The sequence below is a fragment of the Cyprinus carpio genome, chromosome A8, assembly GCF_018340385.1.
Source record: "Cyprinus carpio isolate SPL01 chromosome A8, ASM1834038v1, whole genome shotgun sequence".
NCBI lineage: Eukaryota > Metazoa > Chordata > Actinopteri > Cypriniformes > Cyprinidae > Cyprinus > Cyprinus carpio.
The window spans coordinates 16,587,940-16,611,217 of record NC_056579.1 but is presented as its reverse complement, the minus strand read 5'-3'; the positions used below and the strand labels follow the sequence as shown (position 1 = coordinate 16,611,217).

Below are 23,278 nucleotides of genomic sequence, written 5' to 3'. Positions count from 1 at the left end.
TGTAACAGACTCTTTGAGGAGCCTGAGTGGTGTAGCACAGATTATATGGTCAGAAAGATTTGTGGGGGTTTACCTAAAGATGCTGTGTGGGAGAAAATGTTTCTGTGAACATATAAGACCTTTTCATGTGTGTGTGTGTGTGTGGAGCATGGAGAATCATCTCCATAAGCAACAATGAGCTCCTGAGCTCTGGAATTCAGATGGCTTTTCATTATCTAGGCACTTTGCAGTGAGGATTAGAAAGAGGTGCAAATTAGTGTGTGTGTGTGTGTCTGTCCATGTCTGTGTTTTTGAAGGATTAGAAAGGGGGCAGATTAGACCCTTTCAGTCCCACAATCACGCTTTGCTAAATCACCATGGAAGACATCCCGCTGCCATCTGACGCACACACAAGCACACACATATTTTCAAACATTTTTCTATATATTTTCATAATTTCTATTATCTATGGAAATAAATCCCCACATCACTAGATAAATCATGTTTTTGAAAACATTAAAAGTTGTTGTAAAATGCAGATAAATGCACAGATGAACACATATAGTATTATAAATTATTATAATTATTTTTTGATCATTGTTGTTTTGTATCATATTGATGCTGCTGATGTTCTATAAAGCTTTGTTTATATCAAAATACTGTAGTATTTAAATATATATATATATACTTTATTAGGTACACCTATTCAATTGCTTGGTAACACAAATTGCTAATCAGCCAATCAAATGGCAGCAACTCAGTGCATTTAGGCGTCTAGATGTGGTGAAGACGACTTGCTGAAGTTCAAACCGAGCATCAGAATGGGGAAGAAAGGGGATTTAAGTGACTTTGAATGTGGAATGGTTGTTGGTGCCTGACGAGTTGGTCTGGGTATTTAAAAAAAATGGTATTGTTGATGTTACCCTGGGATTTTCTACTGGGATTTTCAAGCACAACCATCTCTAGGGTTTACAGAGAATGGCCTGAAAAAGAGAAAATATCCAGTGAGCGGCAGTTGTGTATGACTACAGTGTACCCACCTTCTCATGGCTACTTCCAGCAGGATGTCACAAAGCTCAAATCATCTCAGACTGGGTTCTTGAACATGACAATGAGTTCACTTTACTCAAATGGCCTCACAATCACCAGATCTCAATCCAATAGAGCAGCTTTGGGATGTGGTGGAACGGGAGATTTGCATCATGGATGTACAGCCGACAAATCTGCAGCAACTGTGTGATGCTATCATGTCAATATGGACCAAAATCTCTGACGAATGTTTCCAACACCATGTTGAATCTATGCCACGAAGAATTAGGGCAGTTCTGAAGGCAAAAGGGGGTCCAACCCGGTACTAGCAAGGTGTACTTAATAAAGTGGCCAGTGAGTGTATATGTGTGTGTGTGCGTGGGTAAAATTCACGTCACGCTACTGCTGATAGGGAGACAAAGACTATAACAACATATCCTTTTAATAGTACTCCATACAAAGAAGAGGGTCTAACACACAGGGCAAGGTCAAAAATTCATGAATAAGTGAAGGAGGTAAGGAATAAATACAGGAGCAAATGAAGACAATTAATGACACACACCTGAACTAAATGACACAATCAAACATGAGGGAAACTAGGTCACACAAAGCACATGAGGGATGAAAACAGAACAAAAGTCCAATGGGGTGTGACATCACAAAACTGACCCAAATGATTCATTGATTTATTAATTTGCCATAAGAAAGAAGTAATGTCTGATTCATACAATGATTTGAATCTACTCTTCTCAATTAATTGTTTTATCAAATTCGCAAAACTGGTCCTAATGATTCATTGGAGATTCACTGAGACTGATTCAGTTATGTTCAACTCTGATTAAATTTTCCAGTTGTAGTGATTCACAGCCCTTCATCTTTCTCATTTCTGTTCCAGAGAAAATGAAACATATTGGTTTGAAATAACATAGGGCGAGTAAATAATGACAGAATTTTCATTTTTTAGTTAACTGTCCATTTAAATGTCTTAACTTTGATTTTTTTTTCCAGATTGTGTGTGGTTTTAGTCTTCCTGTCACACTCTGAATATCAATATTTCACTCTCCTGTTCTAATATTCCACATTCCACATAATTTCTGAGACACAGAACATATGCTATAACAAAAACAAAAACAAACAACAACAACACAATAAAACAGCTTAAGTGTGTTATAAACATAGAAAATGCAAGGTAAAAATAGACTCATCAGGTTGACCTGGGTTGTTGTACTTAGTTTCAATGTGATCTGAGTGTTTACAAAACTGTCACTTCTCTTTGTTCACTTTCTCCCAAGAAGTCCTCCACCTCTACCACAAGGTGCAGACATCAAAGGGCAATTTCAGACATGCAAACACACACATACGCCCCTGTGTTGCCTCGCTCACACACTCCTTATCACAAACACACATCAAGCACATAGACGCAGACGTAAACACACACACATCTTTGCTGTTTGTTTTTATAGAAGATCTTATCTCTCATTCTCTATCTGTCTGTGGCTTTATACTGTTCAAAGGTGTTTGATTGCAGGTGGCCCCTTATGAGTTGTGAGAATGTGAGAAAGACGACGGGAATGAAGAGGGAAGGAAAGTGCCCCTGGTGCAAGGCAGATGGGAGTGTTGCCATTGTTCCAGATTCTTCTATAATGACTCTCCCAACTGATAATTGCAAAGGGCCACTTTTCTCCAAAAGGCTCTCAGATGAAAACAAGGAAGCGGCACGTTTGTTTACTAGTGCTTTTTTGCCTCTTTAACCTCTTTTCTTTCAATCACACAATGCTCACACCTGTTTGTACATGTGTATATCTGCTAGCTGTTTTATCATCTTGATTGTTTTGCAACAAAACTTATTTCAGGTTCACTTTAGGACTTCAGGACAAAATAGAGGTATAGCAGAACCTAAAAAGGGAGGTTAATGTGTTTCCCCTCGGTTTTCATCCCAGTGTGTGACTTTTTCTGGAAATTCAGTTGCGTTTACCAGAAGTCACACACACAGTAATGCAGCAGTACTGGTTTAATCATATGGCTGTCAAGGCAGTGTAATAAGCGCATAATGGATCTCTTTAAAAGAACTGCTGCCACATTTCTTTGGACTGACATGACAATTTAGCGATGTCCAGATACATACTCATTGTTAAAAATAGTTAGTATGAAATGATATGGCACCTCTAACAAGTTTCTCATAACTCAAGCATGCCAAACTTTTAAATAAGCTTATCAAAGTTAAAAGTAAAAAATGATACAGTTTGTGAAATGAATATATATATTATATATATGTGTGTATTCTAGCCCAGAGGAAGGTCAGTTGACTAAAACTTTGTTAATAAAATTTGTAATGATGCAAGAGTAGTGCACAGGATTTATTTTTGGAAACCTTCAAGTGAAACTCATGCCACTGTCTGGGCATTATATTGTTGATGTTAGTTGCCAAATTGCTCAAAACTCAAAACAAAATTATTTCTTTTGTGTGCATTCTAAAAGAGAATTAATAATGATGATGGATCAAATAGCAGTCTTAAAACACTATCAGAAAGCATTTCTCTAAAGATATAAAGCTACAGTTATCAAGATGTTCACAGGCTCTGTCCTATCAACCAGCTCAATAGAAATCTTAAATCTTCAGAACGATCTGGCATTGGAAGGGACAGGAAGGTGCTTACGCAGCTTCTTTATAGCGACTCCCTCTCAGTGTCTCCTCTCTAATCTCTTTCATGTGCTGTTATTTCAAGCCATTTCACAGGCGCAGTTTTCAAAGGCAGTTTGAAAAAAGACTGGAGACAAGAGAGAAACCATGGGTTTTTTAGTTATAGAAAAAGTTATAGAAAGGTAATACAAGACTTGACAACTGACTTTAAGAAACACAGCCATTGTGAGAGTGAGTGTTCCGGTGTGTTTCTGTGTGAGTCGACCGGAGCAACGCTTTTCTTAAACAGGTCCTGACTGGAAAACAGGTGCTGAAGGGCCTGTGGTGATGAGTGTACGGGCGTCTTCAAAAAAGAGCTGATCAAAGAGAGCCAGCCCTGCCTGAAGTCAGTCAGCCTACAGATTTATGTTAGCATGTCAGCACACTTACCACACAGCAAACTAAGACCGGCAGCACAACATAGTAGGCAACCTAACCTTATAATGTGTTTCTGGGGCAGAAAGATTAAGTTCATGCAACATTTTTTTTTTAATGCGCATAAAGAAATAAACTCAAAATTGTGAGATGTTAACTTGCAATTCTCAGTAGAAAAGTCAGAATTGTAAGATGTAAACTCAGAAATACGAGAAGTCAGAATTTATAGAATTTATATCTCTTAAATCTTGCTATTTTCTCAGAATTGTGAGATATAAATTCAGAATTGTGTTTTCAAAGTGTTTTATTTTTGTCATTGTTAATTTTTTTTTTTTGCATTATACTTTGTGTTATATTTATTTTGATTTAAGTTGAATAAAATTGATGTTTGTGTGTTTGTGTTTCTATTAGTATGTGGGTATGACAGCAAATTTGACATCCTTCTCTCTTATCACCAATGTAATCAATCTCTCAGTATTTTTTCCCTCTTTTGGAAAGTTATAGAAATGCTATCATATTTTTTTTCTTCTGCTATTGGAGTAAATGGGAACACAAAAATATATTTGTTGTAGAATCCATTCACCAGTACAAAAGTTTACTTCTGAGAACCTCAGAAATGTGAAAGGATTAATAAGAAATCTGAATAAAAAGTTAGTGGTTCCCAAGCCAATTTACTAATGAAATGATTATAGTCGTTTATAATGTGCAAAAGCAAAATTAATAAGGATTTATACCTGAAACTAAATATCTGAGAAACTATGAAATGGATGTTTACCATCTGGACAGAGCAAGCAAACACCTAGATAAAGATGTCAGGACACTGGCAAGAAAGAGGCCCTTTCAGATGTGCAAAGCACTAGATGTGGCAGTAAAACGAAATGGGCTGCTGTCCATTACACTTCAGCTCTTACCTCACTTCAAAAACACACTCCATCTTCACATGGTGAACCCACCTTTAAGTCACAACTACAGAAATAGCAGGTAAGAATGAAAACAGTGGAAAGAAAACAGTGAGATAGTCTTTAGAAGAAGGTGGAGTGGTAACTGTCATTGATATTTACAGTTCGACTCACACACCCCAGGGCCCAGAGTCCAAGTGGCCCTTAAACAGCCTGGTCTGTACACAAGTATGTGTGTGTGTTTGCGAGAAAAAGATGGGGCTGTGTGACAGAGTGTAACAGAAGTGTGTGTGTGTGTGCGTGTCAAACGAGGCTTCTCTGATTTGTGTGTCTGAATTTTGAAACACTACAAGGACTTTGTAGAGACTTGAATACCCCCTGGGCAAAGTACAGAACACACACTTCACTCAATCCTTCTCATCAGATCAGACCTGTTTTAGATCTTTCTCTCTCTCTCTCTCTCTCTCTCTCTCTCTCTCTCTCTCACACACACACACACACACACACACACACACACACACACACACACACACACACTTTTGCATAAACGCTGCACATGACACCTAAAGTAAGCTTTTAAAGGGCAGAGAAATTGTCCAAACATACCATAATCTTTTAATGACTGAAAGTGTAATAAATGACAACCTAATAAATCTTTGCCATTCGCCACTTGCTGTTCACTGTATTTGTTGAACTTAAAATTCCAAATGAATACTTAGAGTGGATTTATTTACAACACAAGCACATTACGTATGAAGACAGATCAAAAGGCACCTGATGATGAATCTGGGTGTGTGCATTTCTAGGGGAAATAAACTGCTTTTTACAAATTAGTAATATGATCATTTTATAAGCATTTGATTCTTGAAAATATATTTCTCATTTCCTAACACAAATCATTTCAAATCAAATTAAAAACACACATCAGGAAAAACAGAAGCTTATAGGACAGGATAGGGCATGTAATGAGAGAAATGTACTTTCCTTTTATGTTGCATGTTATAGTTTTCATCTAACCGTGCAACGCCTGAAAGTCAGCCTCACCTGTCTACACAAATGTGCTCTATGGATTCAAGCTAATGACACATGTCATTAGATTACTAAAAGGCGTAATGTTAAAATAACCTTCTGTATTCTCTAGATAACCTTAAGGCTCACTGTGTCTACTATGAACCCGAGTTTCTCAGGTCAATCCAGTATTAAGATATTAACACCATAAAATATTGAGTACACCAGTACTGATGTGTTAAGGAGGCACAAAAAAAAAGAGATTCAAACTAGATGGAGGGACGGACGGACAGATAGATAGACGTACAAATACAATCTGAGATTTCAAGACTTCACTTGATGCCTCCACTGTTAATGTGGTCTAAAAGGTTTAGCAATAAGTTTAAAAAGATTTGAGCACAGAGGACATTCATGTGTGTTTGTTGGTAACAGACTTTTTTAGTGATCCACTCTGCGATGGTGAAAAAGGCACTCCTAAATCAAAGGCAACACTTCAAAAATAACCCAATTACAACAGAGATAAAAAAGCAAAACATGGAGACCAAAACAAAAACTTGAAAGTCGCTGCTTTAGCATTGTTTATCAATGAAACATGGAAGTGAATAGATTCATTTTAATAAGATAGGAATATGAAAGCCAGGGCATTTTAAAAAGTAAAAAAGGTCCTTGAAAAATCTTTGATGTCATTAAAGTTACACACACAGTGTTTATCATATATATATATATATATATATATATATATATATATATATATATATATATATATATATATATATATAAAATCTACTACTCATGAAGCTGAGGCCTGAGGTTGGATTTAAAGTCAGTATTTCATCTCTTATGATATTTTAAAAGAATAAGAATATGGGAAGTTTATCACAATTGATGAGTACATGCTGCTCATCCTCCAATGTTTACCCAAAGGATTAATCGTACCCATTTCTGCGTGCCACAAGGATGCGCTGTTTTATTTCAAATCAAAGCTAAATACACGTAGAAACAGTGCATCCTTGTGCCGCGGATGACACAGAAGAGCATACACCATACGGTGATATGGAGAGACACAGAGGAGACCGTTGACAAAGGAATTATTGAATGAAGTCGTTATTTTTGTTTTCTTCGCTTACAAAAAGTGTTCCCAGCACTTCATATAACCCAGATTGCACGTCTGATGGCAGATGGAGTATTCTGATGACGACTTTCATACCTTTTATGGACCTTGACACTGCTATTTACTTGCGAGTCTATGGGACAGTCACAGGCCTCCAGGTTTTCATCCAAAATATCTTAAATTGTGTTCTGAATACGAACGGAGCTTTTACGGGTTTGGAATGACATGGGGGTAAGTGATGAATGACAAGATTTTCATTTTGGGGTGGAGTATCCCTTTAAAAGAAATAATTCACCCTTTCTTTATTCTAACAATAAAGAAGATATTTTGAAAAATGTCTTAGTGTTTTTCTCTCTCTCCATACAATGAAAGTCTGGGTACAGTATTGTTGTCAACCCCACTGACTGTCATTGTATGGACTTCTTTTGTGTTCTGTAGAAAAAAGAAAGTCATAGACAAAAACTTTTCAAACTCAACAAATAATAAAAGCGTTTGCTTTTCATTGCAAACATTTAAAACTAAAATGTTTTATTTATTCTTATAAAATATGAACCTTTAGAAATATACACAAATGTATATAGGATATTAAAAAGAGCTTGGTATAATGAAACAAACCAGAGAGCATGAACTGACTGTATAAAACAACTCAAATAACAAGTTTCTCTCTTTGTGTTGGCAATATTTAGTGCTTAAAGATTTACTTTGTTCCATGAAAAGGCCTAAAAATAGGCAGTTCATTCTCTGCTGAGGCCTTTTTGAGCAGCTGCACTTCAATGTCAGTGCAGTTGTGTATAACACAGCCTTCATTTCCATAGAAAAGCCACACGACTACGCCACGGAGGAGCTGCTTTTCCCCGAGCCATTCACACCCATTGTTTGTTGAGTCCTTTCATTGTCTTTAATCACAGCCCTACAGTCCCTATCTGTCTGTCACTAAGGGAAACAACTATTGCACGTGACATGATACAGGCATCCAAATGACAGCAACATGGACTCACTCCCTTTTTCTTTGTTTCACAAAACTGTTCCCAAATTATGCAAAGTTTCAGATGTACTACAAGCACCAAGAACTAAAAAAACCTGTTGGGGACGTTGCATCTGAAGTTTGCATAAAATAAATACGAGCATTGTTGTGTCATTTGCTGGCTTGTCTCTTTGCAGTTCATTTAAGTCCAGCATTTACTTTATAATTTCTTGGCTTTTTGTATAGAGGCCCAGCTCATACACAGGTCGCAGGAGGACCTGCCGGTTCGTACTTGGTTTTATGTCCTTTCAGTGCAGGATGAGGCTTGAGGTAAGGTCCACTTCCTGTGAAAACACATGCAGCCTTCCTCCTTGTCTTCTTTTTAAGTTTGCGGCTAAAAACATTCTGCCACGACTGCAGCGTTTTGGAGGTCCAGATCCACATGCCGCTGGTGATGCCCACTACCAGCAACATAAAAATCTTAACCGTGAAGATCTCCACGGCTGGGATGGAGCTCTTCATCACACACTCCTCTCCACTCTTACTGTCCTCAGTGCACTTCTGCTCTCCTGCTAGAATCTTCCAATAATCCATGTTGAGACTCTCGTAAAAATAGCAGGCGATGACGCAAGTGGCAGGGACCGTGTAAAGCACAGAGAAGACGCCGATCCTAACCATCAGCTTCTCCAGCTTATCCGTATTCTCTCCTTCGGTCTTCATGACCTTACGGATGTGAAAGAGTGCCACAAACCCTGACAGTAGAAAGGAAGTGCCAATAATGAGGTAGCAAGAGAGGGGAATAAGAACAAAACCCGTCAAGGCTTTGACATCCATGCTGCCCACATAACAGACCCCTGTGAGCTCGTCGCCCGCTACCTTCCTCATAACTAGAATCATGATGGTCTTAATTGCTGGTATGGCCCATGCCGTTAGATGGAAGTAGCTGCTGTTGGCTTCAATGGCCTCATGACCCCATTTTTTCCCAGCAGCAAGGAACCACGTGAGAGTTAGAATGACCCACCACAGGGAACTGGCCATTCCGAAGTAGTAAAGAATGAGGAAGACTATAGTGCAGCCAGTGCTTTCCAAGCCTTCCTGAATGATGTACTGAACGCCACTGTCACGGTCACAGGCCACGTTTTCCACCCCCACAAAAAGTCTTATAAGAAAGCCCACAGAGTAAACGCAGTAAGACATAGACAAGAAGATGATCGGCCGCTCGGGGTACTTGAAGCGCTGTGGATCGATGAGGAAGGTGAGGACAGTAAAAGCACTGGAGATGAAGCACAGGATGGACCAGACGGCAATCCACACCATGGAGAAGTGCTTGTCGCCCTGGCTCCAGTACACGTCGACATTTGAGTAACACTTGGGGGCACAGGACTCACTCTTCTGAACGTAATGAAACTTTCCGGGGTTGCTGCATGTTGTCTTACCGACCCTCTCCTTTATCGGCAGTTCTTGGCTGTTACCTGGCCGAGGGGGTCGGGAGTCTGGCTGCTGAGTGTGGGAGCCCTTTGGGGGCTCATCGGTGCCGTTGTTAGGTGCCTCCATACAAAGGTAATTGGGGTCATTTTTATTTGGCAGTCTGGAACAGTCCAGTGACTCAGGCCAGTGAAAGTTAAACTGCTCCATGATGGGAGAACACTTCTGCCTTGCCTGCTCACACATTACTCGGCACGCTGGGATGGGTGTGGATACCTGCTCCGTGCACATGGGAGCATAGAGCGAGCACAAGAAAAACTTCAGATGACTGTGGCAACCGAACTCAATCAGTGGAGCAAACTCGTGCAGCTTTATTGCCGCCTCACTTTGATCTTCATGTCCCATTAAGTTCGGCATAACTGTCAAGTTGTAGCCAATGTCTTTACAGAGTGGAATAGCGATCTCCTGGCATCTCCCTTCAGAACCTGGCCGGTCCGGGTCGATGGAACTGATAGCGCAACAAAACCCGGCCATGCACAGCAGCACAAGGCTGAGTCCAAAAGTGGCACCAGACATTGTCTTTCAATATAAATTCATGTAGCAATGATTGTCTTTCAGAAAAACAAACAAAAAAAAGCTCCGTATTTTTACTTGAAAAGTTGCTTCATTGTAGCTCTTTATAATTTTAGCTGGTTGACTAAAAGTTATTGTATACCAAAGAGAGGTGAGGATGAATTAGTAAAAAAGAAAACTTGTTTTCCTTTGTGAATCCATCAAAGTCAGTAACTCAGATTCCAAACAATCAGTTCAGTTTAAAAGTAATATGTAAAAAAAAAAAAAAACCTTTAGATAGATAAGTATTAGAAAGCTCTAACCATACAGAGAGGTTTTCCACAATTTATGTTCAATTCCCAATCTACAGATGATAATTCCTTCTTCTAAAGCTCTTATGGTCCTCTCCTGTGATATAATGTTGACGGTCTGTTTCCCTCATGAAAGTACACTTCAACTTGCTCTCGCGTTACTTTCCACATTCATCCTCTTCAAAGTGTGTCCAAACTGACCAAACTGAAGGCACGGCGTCGTTTTATCGAAGTCATCTGAAATTGAATCCGCTCGGTAAGCGTGTGAATATTCACTTCAGCTCGTCTCCAGACACTCCGCTTTTCCGTCAAGAGCTGTTCTCTGCCTCGCGCGCTGTCTGTGTCTGAGCTCCTCCGCCACCGTTCTGAACTAACCTGCCAAAAGATCCGCCTTCAAAGACAGCTGTTTTACATAAGAAAGCCCAAACTGACACACTGATTATCCTTAAACCGTGCGGAACTGGCTGTATAGACCTGAAATCCTCGTCACCGTTTTACCTCAAGATCACAGTAAATCGCTCACTGGCCATTTGTAGTTGTTGTTGTTGTTTTCTCCCCCAGACGAAATCCCTCTGATGATTTACGGTACACTTTTCGGTGCAAGTCAGCGAGAAATCTCTCGCTGAGGATGACCAAAAGGATTCAGTGGCTTTCCAGTCGAGATGTGTTCCCTTTTTCCTCTACAACTGACGATTTTCACGCTCCGACCATTGTGGGAAGAGAGAGTGAAGTGAAAAGAGAGTTTTTATTGCTTGAAATTCCCCTCGCTTTTTATTGTTGACTGAACTAGAACTGATGGCTAAAGTATATGTGCCTTTGCTCTCACCCCATGCACCTGAATGACAAAGTGAAACCATGTGGCTTTTGAGATGTTATTAATAAAAAAGTGAAATGTCATAGTTTATGATCAAAATCATTTGCCAATATCACTTTCATCAAAGTGATGGATGAAGTTTATATGCGTCCAGACCTGTTCATTTATGCCGTTATACGGAGCTTATTTTAGAATGGTGGTTTTCAATTTATGAGTAAAATAAGGTCTGGGGTAAATTATAGAAACTTAAACAAATTGTTCATCAACATAAAATACACACATTATGTAAATTTTTAAACCAAAGTTTCTTTTAAACATACACTGCTATAATTTGCTTCACAAAGGCAACAGTTGTTCATCAAGCACAGATTTCACATCCTTGCTTGTACTTTGTTTTTGTTTAAAAAAAAAAAAAATAAAAATAAAAAAAGAAATTCACATTTTAGTTATGACTGTATGTTGGAACAAAATTAAAGTATCTTAGAGGAATGTTAACCACAGATGTCATTTTACTTACAAATTAAAAGACTACTGACATGTTTAGTGTTCCTGCACTTGGCTGCCGCTTTATATATATATAAAACCGCAAAATTACACTTTAGACTATATATATATATATATATATATAATATTATATATATATATATATATATATATATATATATATATATATGCATTAAGTCCTAAAGTGTAATTTTGCGGTTTCACTTGTCAAAAACAATTCACTCCAATGCTTAAATAAAAAAGACTGTGTTGTTTTTTTACACAACACTGAGTGCTTTTATAAATCTGCTGCCATTACAATGCTTCAAATGAATATGTAAAATTCTGTCCTCAACATGCGTACAAACATAGAACAAGTGGCCTTGTAAGCAGATGTGGTGTGTAATGACATAAAAAACATTCTTAAAGGCACAATAGTGTGGAATCATGGGAGTTGTCGTCTTCATCCCCACAGCCGATGCAATCCGACGGGACTCGGGCAGAAATCATGTTCATGGATGAGCTAATGATTTATTAACGTAGAAGAATGAAGCAGGGTGAGGCTGAAAGCCATCAAAGCGAAATGAGGCCGCTGAACGAGCATGACACACAGCTCGAAACAGCAGAGCTTTTATTATGCCACAGTCAACGCTCCTTCCGGTATGTGGGGGAAAAAAGCAGCGCTGTTTTATCATACTACGTTTGAAAGTTCTGTTATAATGTTACTCTGTGCGGTTGTCACCAGTCTATTAAAACGCACAACATATTAAAGCGTCTTTGGTGTTTCCATATGTTTTCTACAAAACAAAACCAGAAATCGAGGGGTTATGACGTCATTGGCAGTTGACACAATGACACTATGGACACGGTCCATGTCACTAGTTAAAATTGCTTATTTTTTGTGGATTTAAACATTCTTCGAAACATTTGGAATAATCTAAGTAAACAATTCAGCAAAATATATAACAATGTTCTAGTGGTTTTTGGATATTTTAATAAAATAAAAATCTTACATATTGTGCCTTTAACTTCTGCTATGGCAGGTTCCATTCTTCACCCTCTGCTATCAATCGTAAATACTTGCATGAGTACAGGATAAAAATGCCTTAAGGATAAATTCTTAGACAAAGAGCTGGGGAAGTCATGGCCTAATGGTTAGAGAGTTTAACTCCTAACCCTAAGGTTGTGCGTTCGAGTCTCGGGCCGGCAATACCTCGTCTTAGGTGCCCTTGAGCAAGGCACCAAACCCCCAACTGCTCCCTGGGCACCGCAGCATAAATGGCTCCCCACTGCTCCGGGTGTGTGTTCACAGTGTGCTAGCTCTCAGGGCTGTATCCATGGCACACTCCTCAAGGGCATCTATGCATCCCAACTCTCATAGCACACTGCGTTAAAGTATTGGTATTGTCGAGGCGACATGTAACTATGTAAGCAGGGATGAGGGTTAATTCTCTGTTGGCTGTTTTCAGTAATATAAAACCCTCAACAGTAATATTAAAAAAGACGTGCACTTCATGTTACAGCTATCAGCTCAAAAAGATGGTGAAAAGTGTCTTTGCATGAGCTAGCTGTTGTTGGTAAGTCTCATGTGGCAGCTATGAAGAAGGCACAGGGCCTCATGGAGCAAGAGATACCAGATAGCTTAGTGCTCTCTCGTGTTACCCAGTAAAACCATGATTTATTTCTGCAACAACTGACGACCATTGTTTTCTGGAGATCTTTGTTAGAACACTCTAAGAGCTTTTTTTTGGAGCAAGAGATACCATATAAGAGCTTTTTTTTAATTAAAGTGCTTTTCAGTGTATTTGAGAAATGAAACTAAGCCAGTCCTACTGTGAGTTGGGTGAGACAGTTTACTGAGATAGTCTCTTTAATCACTATTGATGTCCCTCGGAGACATCAACAAACTTAATATAATACACTTAAAGCCTTACTGAGCACTACTAGGTATGCAAATTGGTCATCTTGGTCAGTAATTTGAATCAAATTGGTTCAAATGATTCATGAAATTTGGTATTGCAGTACTGTATTATAAATTTTCAGTAGCGTACCGTGGTGTTTCAGTCAGGGCCTTCAGTAAGTAACTGTAAACTACATACCCTTACACATTTATATTACACATCTCTGTAGCAGTTAATGTAGCCATATTCATATAATTCGCATATTATTCCACACACAGGTTCTCACCAACAGTGACAGCTGATCAACGATTTCAACAGTAGGCTAGATTCCTGGGATCCTACAGCTTGTAATTCTTCCCTAAGAATCCTCCTTTTTATTTCATATGTCTTACATATCTTCATAACATGCTCTACAGTTTCCTCTATTAAACAGACATCACATAGGCCCGTGTTATGTTTCCCTATAATGTGTAAAGTGTGATTTTGATTTAAATGTCCTGTTCGTAAATGTGTGAAAATAACTTGTTCTTTTCTGCTTAGGTTGTGAATTATTTTGCCTTTCTTTATGTCTTTTTGAACCTTGTAATAGTGTCTACCTGTATGACATGAGTCCCAAACTGCCTGGCATTTCCTATTGCATGCTTCTAAAATAAAATGTTTTTCCTTCTGATCTACTGAGTGCAATGTTTATATTTGGTTCTTTCATTTTAATTGATTCTTTGGCAATTTTGTCTGCTTCTTCATTACCTTGAATTCCCACGTGTGCAGGTACCCACATAAATTTAATTATTTTTCTCATCTGTCATAAACTGTATAACCTAATCATGATTTCAGCTAAAATGTCAGTTCTATTTGTTTCCAATGATTGTAAACTCAAAAGGACTGCCATTGAATCAGAACATATTATTACTTTATCAGGTCCTTTATCAACCCACTCTATTGACATTAAAATAGCTATCATCTCAGCTGTACATACTGATGCACCATCTGTTATCCTTCCAGCCTTCCTCACCTCAAACTCTGGAACATAGAATGCAGCCCCTGTCCTTCCAGTATCTGTACTCTTTGACCCGTCTGTATATATTTGAAGAAATGAGAAGTATGAATTTTTTATATACTCATATATATATGTAATTAAACTAACTGTTTCATTAATTTCCCTTCTGTTCTTATGTAATTTTATGTCTATTTCCGGATAATCTATTATTCAGGGTGGAATTGGGGATGCTACCACTATTGGGGCAAATGATATTGACTCTAGACCAACTTCTTTAACCCACTCCTTTATTTTCCATGCAAAGTCTTTACCTGTTGCATTTAAAATTTCCCAGCAATCATTCAGAACTTCCCTTACAGGACGATTATCTTTTTGTCCCTGTAGATTTACCCAGTACGCCATTGATAGTTTCTCTTCTTATAATTAATGGCATTTCTGATGTTTCTACTTGTAATGCTGCAATGGGTGTGGTTTACTGGTAACTGCTCCTAAAATTAGTCTTAATGCCTTAATTGCATGATATCTAATTTCTTTAACAACGTTGATGATGCTGACTCATAAACAATGCATCCATAGTCTAGGGTTGATCGCATAAGACCAACATAAATGCCCTTTAATGACTTTTTATCAGCACCCCAATCTTGTCCTGCTACTGTTCGTTAAATTTAAATTTTTTTCCACATTTCTTTAATATAAAATCTATATGGTCCTTCCATGATAATTTGTCATCAAACTATAATCTGTCATTTTCTTTTTGTTTAATTTCACTTTCATACCTTTGAAATTCCTAGCTAAATGCTGGGGCGCAGTGTTGCCAAATTGGGCTACTTTAACACTGTTGCCGCGGGTGGTTTTTCATGTCCGCTGGTTGAAGCAACCTCAATAACATGATATTTAGCCCCTGGAATGTGAATTTTACCAGGGGAACCCATGTATTTAAACGTGTTATTAAACATGTATTTTACTGCTGGAATGGGATTTTTAACGGGGGACCCCCTTGAAACGTGATTGGCCGGACCTTGTCGAGAAAACCTGGCAACCCTGGCTGGGGGTAGCACTGGGCACGTCGCTGGACCCAGGGTGCGTGCTGTCATTGAATGTCAAAATTTGATTGGCTGATGATTCTGTCACTAATGCTCGTTACAAATCAGATGCGACGTCTTTGAACAAAAGGAAAGCACTATCTGTAGTGCTGGCCACATACTTTTTTTAATGTAAGATATTCCAGTTCAACCTCAACGAAACTAATCATAGGCCATTTTGTGGACATTACACAGCTGAAAATGATACCTAAATAATAATAATAATAATAATAATAATAATAATAATAATTAATAATAATAAAAACATGATTCACACAATTTTATTTTTTATAGGGAGAAGGCCCTGCTGACCCTGGTGGCCCACCACTGTAAATTACTGATCTTCTGCAAGTTGTTTTGGTAAAATCTGCACATTATACAACCTGGTCACTCAAGAAAACACATTTATATGTGATTTTGCAATAGCTTTTGTTTCATTTGGATGTCAAAATATAAACAGACAGTCTGTCAAACAGGTTTTGTTTAAAAGGTTTATGACATTCACCTGGTTTAGCATAAACGACTCTGTACTGCTCTACACTGTAAAAAAAAAAAAAATCCACCTAATTCAGTTTAAGTTACTGCCTCAAATTTTACAATTTGGTAAGTTATTTTGATGAGTTCAAGTTATGGAAAAACATAATGTTGCTCTGACATATCATAACTAAGGTCATGGGTTTGATTCCCAGGGAACTGATAAAATATATACCATGAACTGCAAATATATACTGCCTTGCAATAAACTGTCTGCCAAATGTAAAATAAACCAAGTTTGAGTTACATGACCTTACACATTTTATTCTTACTTTGCAGTTTGACCTTACATTATTATAGGCCAACTCAGCCTACAACCCTGCTCAAAATAGCCTGAGTTTAAACTGGTCTCTAACCTTAATCAAAGAGCCCAAAACCTCCCTAAAACCAGCCAACATACTAGTCAGACAATACTGGAAGACCAATTAACACCAGTAAACCAGGTTTAATAAAAGGATATTTCATTCAATAAATGCCTGTTTGACATGCCATTTAACCTGGTGTTGTAAATGATGATCACATGTACATACATATCATCATTTTCCCTTGCTTTGATATGTAAACACCTTTTCATTGCATTTGCTAATAATGAAGCCTTTCAGGATGTGTAACATATCAGAGTGCCGTATGAAGCACACAGACGGCCTCATTAACTCACTGATTGATGCTTTTAAAACATAATACAGAGACAACATTTAAATGGGATACCCGTGCCGTTGCACGTTCAGCCTCAAGTGATTTGTTCCCATTTTTTTTACACATTTTTGTAATTGTTTTGCAGTCCATGAGGATATCGCTTTGAAGAACGGCAGAAGAACATGACCATTCTATCTTTATCATCAGTAGCCTTGGCAGCTTCTACTTTCCCTTTCATGTTTTGTGTTTGTTTATTTCAGCGTCCATTTCATACTTGGTCCAATCTACAGTTATCCTTTATACCCACACACCCACCCACTCACAAACGCACACACACATGCATGAACTTTATCTCTTCCAAAGCACAGCAGCAGCAGCAGCTCGCTGGGTTCCATCTTGGTGGAAATCAGAAAGTGTGAGATAATTCTGTAACTAATAAAGAGAAGGGAGGCCCTTTGATGGCTCAGACTGAAAAGATATTTCATGTTTTTTGTGTGTGAGGGATTGGGGAGATGTGTGATTCTATGGAGCCTGTGCGCTCCCCTGCTGTTCCTCTCTGCCTAGAAGCTGCCCCCCCTCTGGCTAATGTTATGGAGAAAGGAAGGAATTTTAGGGCTGCCTCCCCCTCTCTCAGCCCCCCTTTTCTCTTTTGTTCCCCTTTGAAGAATGACTTTAGACATTTTATTTACATATTTAACCATGGATGAAAGAAAAGAGGTTTGTGAGAAAGAAAGCTCCCCGGGCTCTAGTGGGAATTTTGATAAGTTTAAATGAATGTAAATCTTATTAGCTTTTCTTTTTTCTTCTAAGAGTCAAAGCATTTTTGGTGACGTTTTACATGCTGAGAATGTGGTATAACAGGAGACGTCTACATCTGAGACAAGGTGGACACGAAGGTCGTCCTCAACTACCTCATCCTCCTTAACAAAACACCTCTTTTCCTCACTGATCCTCCTACAGTCGTCAGCTGCAAAAGTCAAAGTGAATCTTTGCACACTTCAAACAGTGTGTTGGGGGGAAAAAAGCAAGTATCAGCTTGAATTCGTACAGCTTATTTTTACATTGCAGTATGTGTGTGGTTTGAAGAGTGGGAGTTGCTGGTGGATTTAGGCCCTGAAGGCCATGTCGGTTACAGATACAGGAGGACCAGAGTCTTAATCTACTTACCGTGTCCCTGTTCTCCTCTCAAACTAAATTGTACTTTGAATCAGGCTGCATACTTGTGGTATCAAGTGCAGGATTTGTTTCTCATTTTAGGACAGATATTTTAAATAAAGTATCTCAAAATATAAATACTTTATTGGCACGATTTTTAAAATAAAGCAATGCTGTCAAAGTCTAAAAATATACAATAAATAAAAGAAAAGTTTGATATTATTGTAATCATTTATGATCATAATAATCATTGATATATTAATAGATGCCAAATAGTGGTTGGAATAAAATCTAAAATAAAATAAAATTAAAAATACTTTTGTTCAGCAACGATGCATTAAATTGCTGGAACGTGACAGTAAAGAGATTTTATGTTACAAAAGATTTTTTATAATATTCATATTTCAAATAAACACTTTTTAAAAAATGTTCAATTGATCTAAGAATTCTGGAAGAAAGTATTGTGGCTTTTACAAAAGTAGTAAGCAGCACAACTGTTTTCAACACTGGGAGACAAACTCTTGAATAAATGTACATATGTAATTTTACTTATCCATTGAGTCCTATAAACATACTTTGCTTTGTATTTAAGTACACTTCCCTTAAAAAATAAAGAGCCTGCTATTAATATTCTGCACCTCTAGTCTCTATCCAAAAGTATTAAATTTAAGTCAGATCTCTCTGTGATTGCGTGAGAATGTGCGAAATTCCTTCATTCTTGACAGACCAGCAAGGGATGAAAGTTATACAACGGTGCAGACGTGTCTATATGAGTAAAAATTCTGAATCACAGACTACAAAATTAATCCCCTCATTGCATAGATCCCCCTCATTTTCAAAATGCAAAAGGCTGTTTAAAAACTCGCCTCACTTCTCTAAAGGGTCCGATGATTTGAGGAAAGGCTTGTGAGCTCTTCGATTAATAATTTAAGTGCTTGACTACTTCAAAGCCTGCTGTGTTTTATGCACATATGGTTTTAATGGTTCAATAACATATAATTTATTAATGAACCTTAATGTGTCCCTTTATATATCAGACACATAATCATGCAGGCTCACTTTATAAACATGAAGAGATTTTTCATTGTTGTATCTGGGAATTAGCAATGACAGCTGAAAAGCATTGCATGAAAAAAAAAGTAAATTCTGAATTGTAAACAGATTTGTGTGTGTGTGTGTGTGTGTGTGTGTGTGTGTGTGTGTGTGTGTGTGTGTGTGTGTGTGTGTGTGTGATGTATGACACATTTATATTTTATAACATTCACTATAAAAAAGTCATTGGGCATGAACTAATTTGGCTTAGTTTATTTTAATTTATGACACATATCCATATTATAAGCTTTTTTTTTCACAACCCAAAAACTGGATCAGAAATAATCAATAAACAAATGCCTCAGAAACAACATCAAAACATTGCAGTTCTTGCGGTCGGGCTGATTTGTGGGCTTGAGTTGATGGAGAGCTCTGATGTGTGTTGTAAACATGGATGACTTCATGTGTTGTGTTAGTAATAGAAGTGTCAGAAGCCCACTTTGAGAGCTCATCTTCAGAGCCGCTCTTCATTCTGACCTCATTCAGCTTTCAAGTGGCCATCTTTTAACTGAACTTAGTCACTTTGAGTGTTCACACAAACCCCAGACAGACACGCCAAACATTGAAATGACATATTTTACAACCCCAATGCTTGCAAAATGATTTGTCCATGTCATTTAATTGCAAATGTGCTTATAAGTGAAAAGATTAAACCTTTAAATGTGGGTTAGTCATCATGTAAGAATCATAGCTTTAAATCCAAAGACATCAAATCATCCACACTGAAACTGCCTCAAGTGAAGTAACGCTACAATAAATAAGCAAAGAACGTGAATACTTCTTCAATATTTAGATTTTAGAACATCATTTAAGTCTGCAAAGTACTTTTGACATAATAGGGCCTTTCGCACCGCAGGAACCTTTTCATAGTACCAGAATTAATTGTGGAACTACCCACTTTTGGGCGTTTTCGCACCGCAGGAACACATGACGTAAGTAAATATTGATTGGCCAATCACATTCGAAAATGCCCTAATCCGCCATGATTTAAAACGCCGTGTAACATACTGTAAACATTGTGTCAACTTATTTCACAAGAATGACAAACAGCGATAAATATACGGATGCTTAAGTGCAGGCACTTGTAGCAAATGTAGCACTGCCAGTTGTCGTTGGAGATTCTTAGTCCTCCTTTCCGTTCTTTCAATTGCTTTACGCATACATCGACATTCCATTATTGTGAAACCCGAGAGACACTGCAAAAACACAGCTCCGATCACAGCGTCCTCCATCCTCCTGTTGTTAACGTTGTTCTTCATTTGTTAACGTTGTTGAAATCCCTGCACATATGACGCCGCTGTCGACCGGCTTACGTCACTTCCTAGTACACACTGTCAGTGTGAATGCAACCCTTTAAATGGTACTGGGAAACAGTTTGCGCAAATTTATCCCAGTACTTTAGTACTGTACATTTAGTTCTGGAACTAAAGCGGTGTGAAAGGCCCCAATGAAGTGACTGAAAAGTACCCAGAGTTCTTGTTGGGGCACTTGAGTGTCAGTCACTAATCAGGAATGGACTCTATATGTCTTGCTCTTGCCCCCTTTTGTCATCTAATCTGTCTAGAATCAGTAGTCCTGGGGGTTAAGAATGAGGAGGGGTGATGTAAAGAGAGGGATGGAAAAAAGAGGATATGGGGACACCCCACTGGTTTTGGCTCAGGGGGAACCATTCACACAGAAGGCCTTCTTGGGTTATTCCCACAGTACTGTCTTACTGAGCAGAAGCCTGCTTTCACTGCGGTTATGTTCACACACACACACACACACACACACACGCACCAGTCAAATTAGATTAGGGTCCTCTTCTTTCTCCCTATACTGCAATGCTGGCCTTTTTCATTGCAATCAACCCCTGGCACAAGAGGATGTACAACTTTAGATTTTCATATTTTCTGAAGCACATACAAAACTCACTGGTTGGTTGTCAGGGTGTTGCTATGCAGTTCATAATTTTTTTTTTTTTTTTTGGCTATGTAATTACTAAGGTGTTTTGGGTTTTGTTAAAGGCTGGAATACACTACACAAATCAGAACAGATTTTAAAACACTATAGGCATTTCTAATGACAGAAAAACTGGGCATTATACATTAAACAACAGGATCACACACTACTTCCAAGTCGTTTTGAACACAACAAACTCATGCAGAAACATATACTTTGTTGCAAGGAGACACATAACAAATGAAAATATTAAGAATATTTGATATTTTCTTCCAACTGGATGGAATCAAAGTCTGAGGCAAAAAAATCACGGTCTGTGGCCATCATACACAACGTGATTTTCTGTGAAATCTGTCAACTCAGATTGCTCAAAATCTGTAGTCTGGCTCTGATTTGTGGAAATTAGCATTGATTCCTCTACACTGTAAAAAGGGGTTTGATTGTCATAAGTGATTTGACATTTACAGATATTCATGTCAGAGTTTGATTCTAAGGCTTTGGAGGTTGCTCATATCTAATTTAAAGTTATACTTCACCCATAAATAAAAATTCGACATTAATTTACCACATGTCGATTCCAAAACGGTGTGATCTTCTTTTCTCTGCGGAACACACACACACACACATACATATATATATATATACATACATACACACATACATGTGTGGGAACTATGCCCTTAACATCACTACAAAGGACGGTTGATAATGAAGTACAATTGTTTTTATTTCTCAATAGTTATTGAATGATCCAAAGCTGCCAATTTAACTTGTGCACAAAACTGGGATATCAGACAAAACATTTGCGAACAAGCACCGTTTCCATCCAGAGAGTAAAAGAGAACAAAATCATCACTTCCTGATAAATTGGCACTATACATGACTAAGAAAAGTAGGAGAAGCTACTGAATATAATAATTTTTATATATAATAAATTACTTGCACCTCAGAACGAGCAGACGAAACACAATGAATGCGGTTATTCCTTTGGGAGGTGGATGCTGCTGTTTGGGAGCGCAGTCGCTTAACAGCTCTGGGAGGCAATTATACAGAAATACTTTGATGACAAACTTTGCTCGGACATTTCCAAATGACCATAAAAACATTTAAGATGCTGTGGAATGAGATTGTTCCGCGGGTTAGTCAGGATTTACCATCCCATAGTACAAAGTCACATGACTTTTTTTATGTGCTTGGAGGAATTTATTCGCAAAACTAGTCAAAAACCACCTCAAGCGAGCATAAAAACTTTTTTGCGAATTAAGGCATTTTTATTAGAAATTCAGCATTTCCATCACTCGATTCTGATGCGATACTTCAAAATGGTCATAAAAGCAGGGTGATGGAAACCCAGCTAGTGAGAATCCGTCAAGCTGTTCATTGTGTCAACCTGTTACTTCCCTGAGAAAGGAAGTGAGGCATCTATGTGTGTATATTGAGAGAATCTGCCATCACCAGACTTTGTCTCTCATTCTTCACCCTATTCAGCTATGAAACCTCTCGCTAATGCATTTACAACTGGGTGTTTGCAGTGGGCCTCAGCAAAGATTAATGTACATGCTCCTGAGAGAAAGTGAGAGCATCTACGCGTGTTTTGACAAACAAAAGCTGAAGGCTAATCCTAAACATCATGTTATAGCCTTTAGAATAAAGCACCCAGAAAGCAGCGCCTGCAAGGGAGCGATTCCCAAACTAGCACTATGTTTAATTGTTCAGGTCAGTAGAAGACTCTGAATGCAGGGAGCTGTGAAAAGACCAGTGAATTATGACTATGACTATCTCAACTAAGCTTGTGACTGTTTCATCCCGTGGACCTGTGAACTGACTGCCTTTAAAGTCTGATGAAAGAGAGAGCATGAGTGAGTGAAAAGATAGATTAAAAAGAAGTCCTTTCCCCTAAGCTTCGAGCACTAAGCAGCTTTTTTTTATTCTCTTATGTCCTAAGTAAGACGTTCTGTACTATTACTAAAGGCATTCTGGGAAACTTTCAGTGGAGACTCAAACTTCACTCGGGTTTGTAGCACTTATGCATAAACAAATTTAATCACTGGCTTCAAGGAGAGTTTTAGCTTGGTTAAAATATTTAATAGGACTCTTCAGTCGACTTAATTTGATGATTTAGAGCCGTCTCGATCCATCAGAGAAAATTACAAATAGAAAGGGCACTTTCGGAGGGTTTATTTTGGGGAAAAGAGAGATGATGAAAGAGAGAAAGCGAGAGAGCTTTGGAAAAGAAAAATCCTCCAGAAAACCTTCCTCTCCATTCATTATAGCACAAGCCAATTCATGCGGCAGCAAATTGAAATCAAA

General features: G+C 38.2%; 1 protein-coding gene across 1 annotated transcript; it reads right to left on the bottom strand.

Annotated features, from left to right (window-relative positions):
• Window positions 1–7,332: 7,332 nt before the first annotated feature.
• LOC109095321 (frizzled-10-B-like) lies at window positions 7,333–11,164 on the bottom strand. The gene has a single exon (XM_042762513.1). It carries the CDS (start codon window positions 10,044–10,046, stop codon window positions 8,301–8,303), a length of 1,746 nt encoding a protein of 581 aa, XP_042618447.1. The 5' UTR covers window positions 10,047–11,164; the 3' UTR covers window positions 7,333–8,300.
• Between the last annotated feature and the right edge of the window lie 12,114 nt (window positions 11,165–23,278).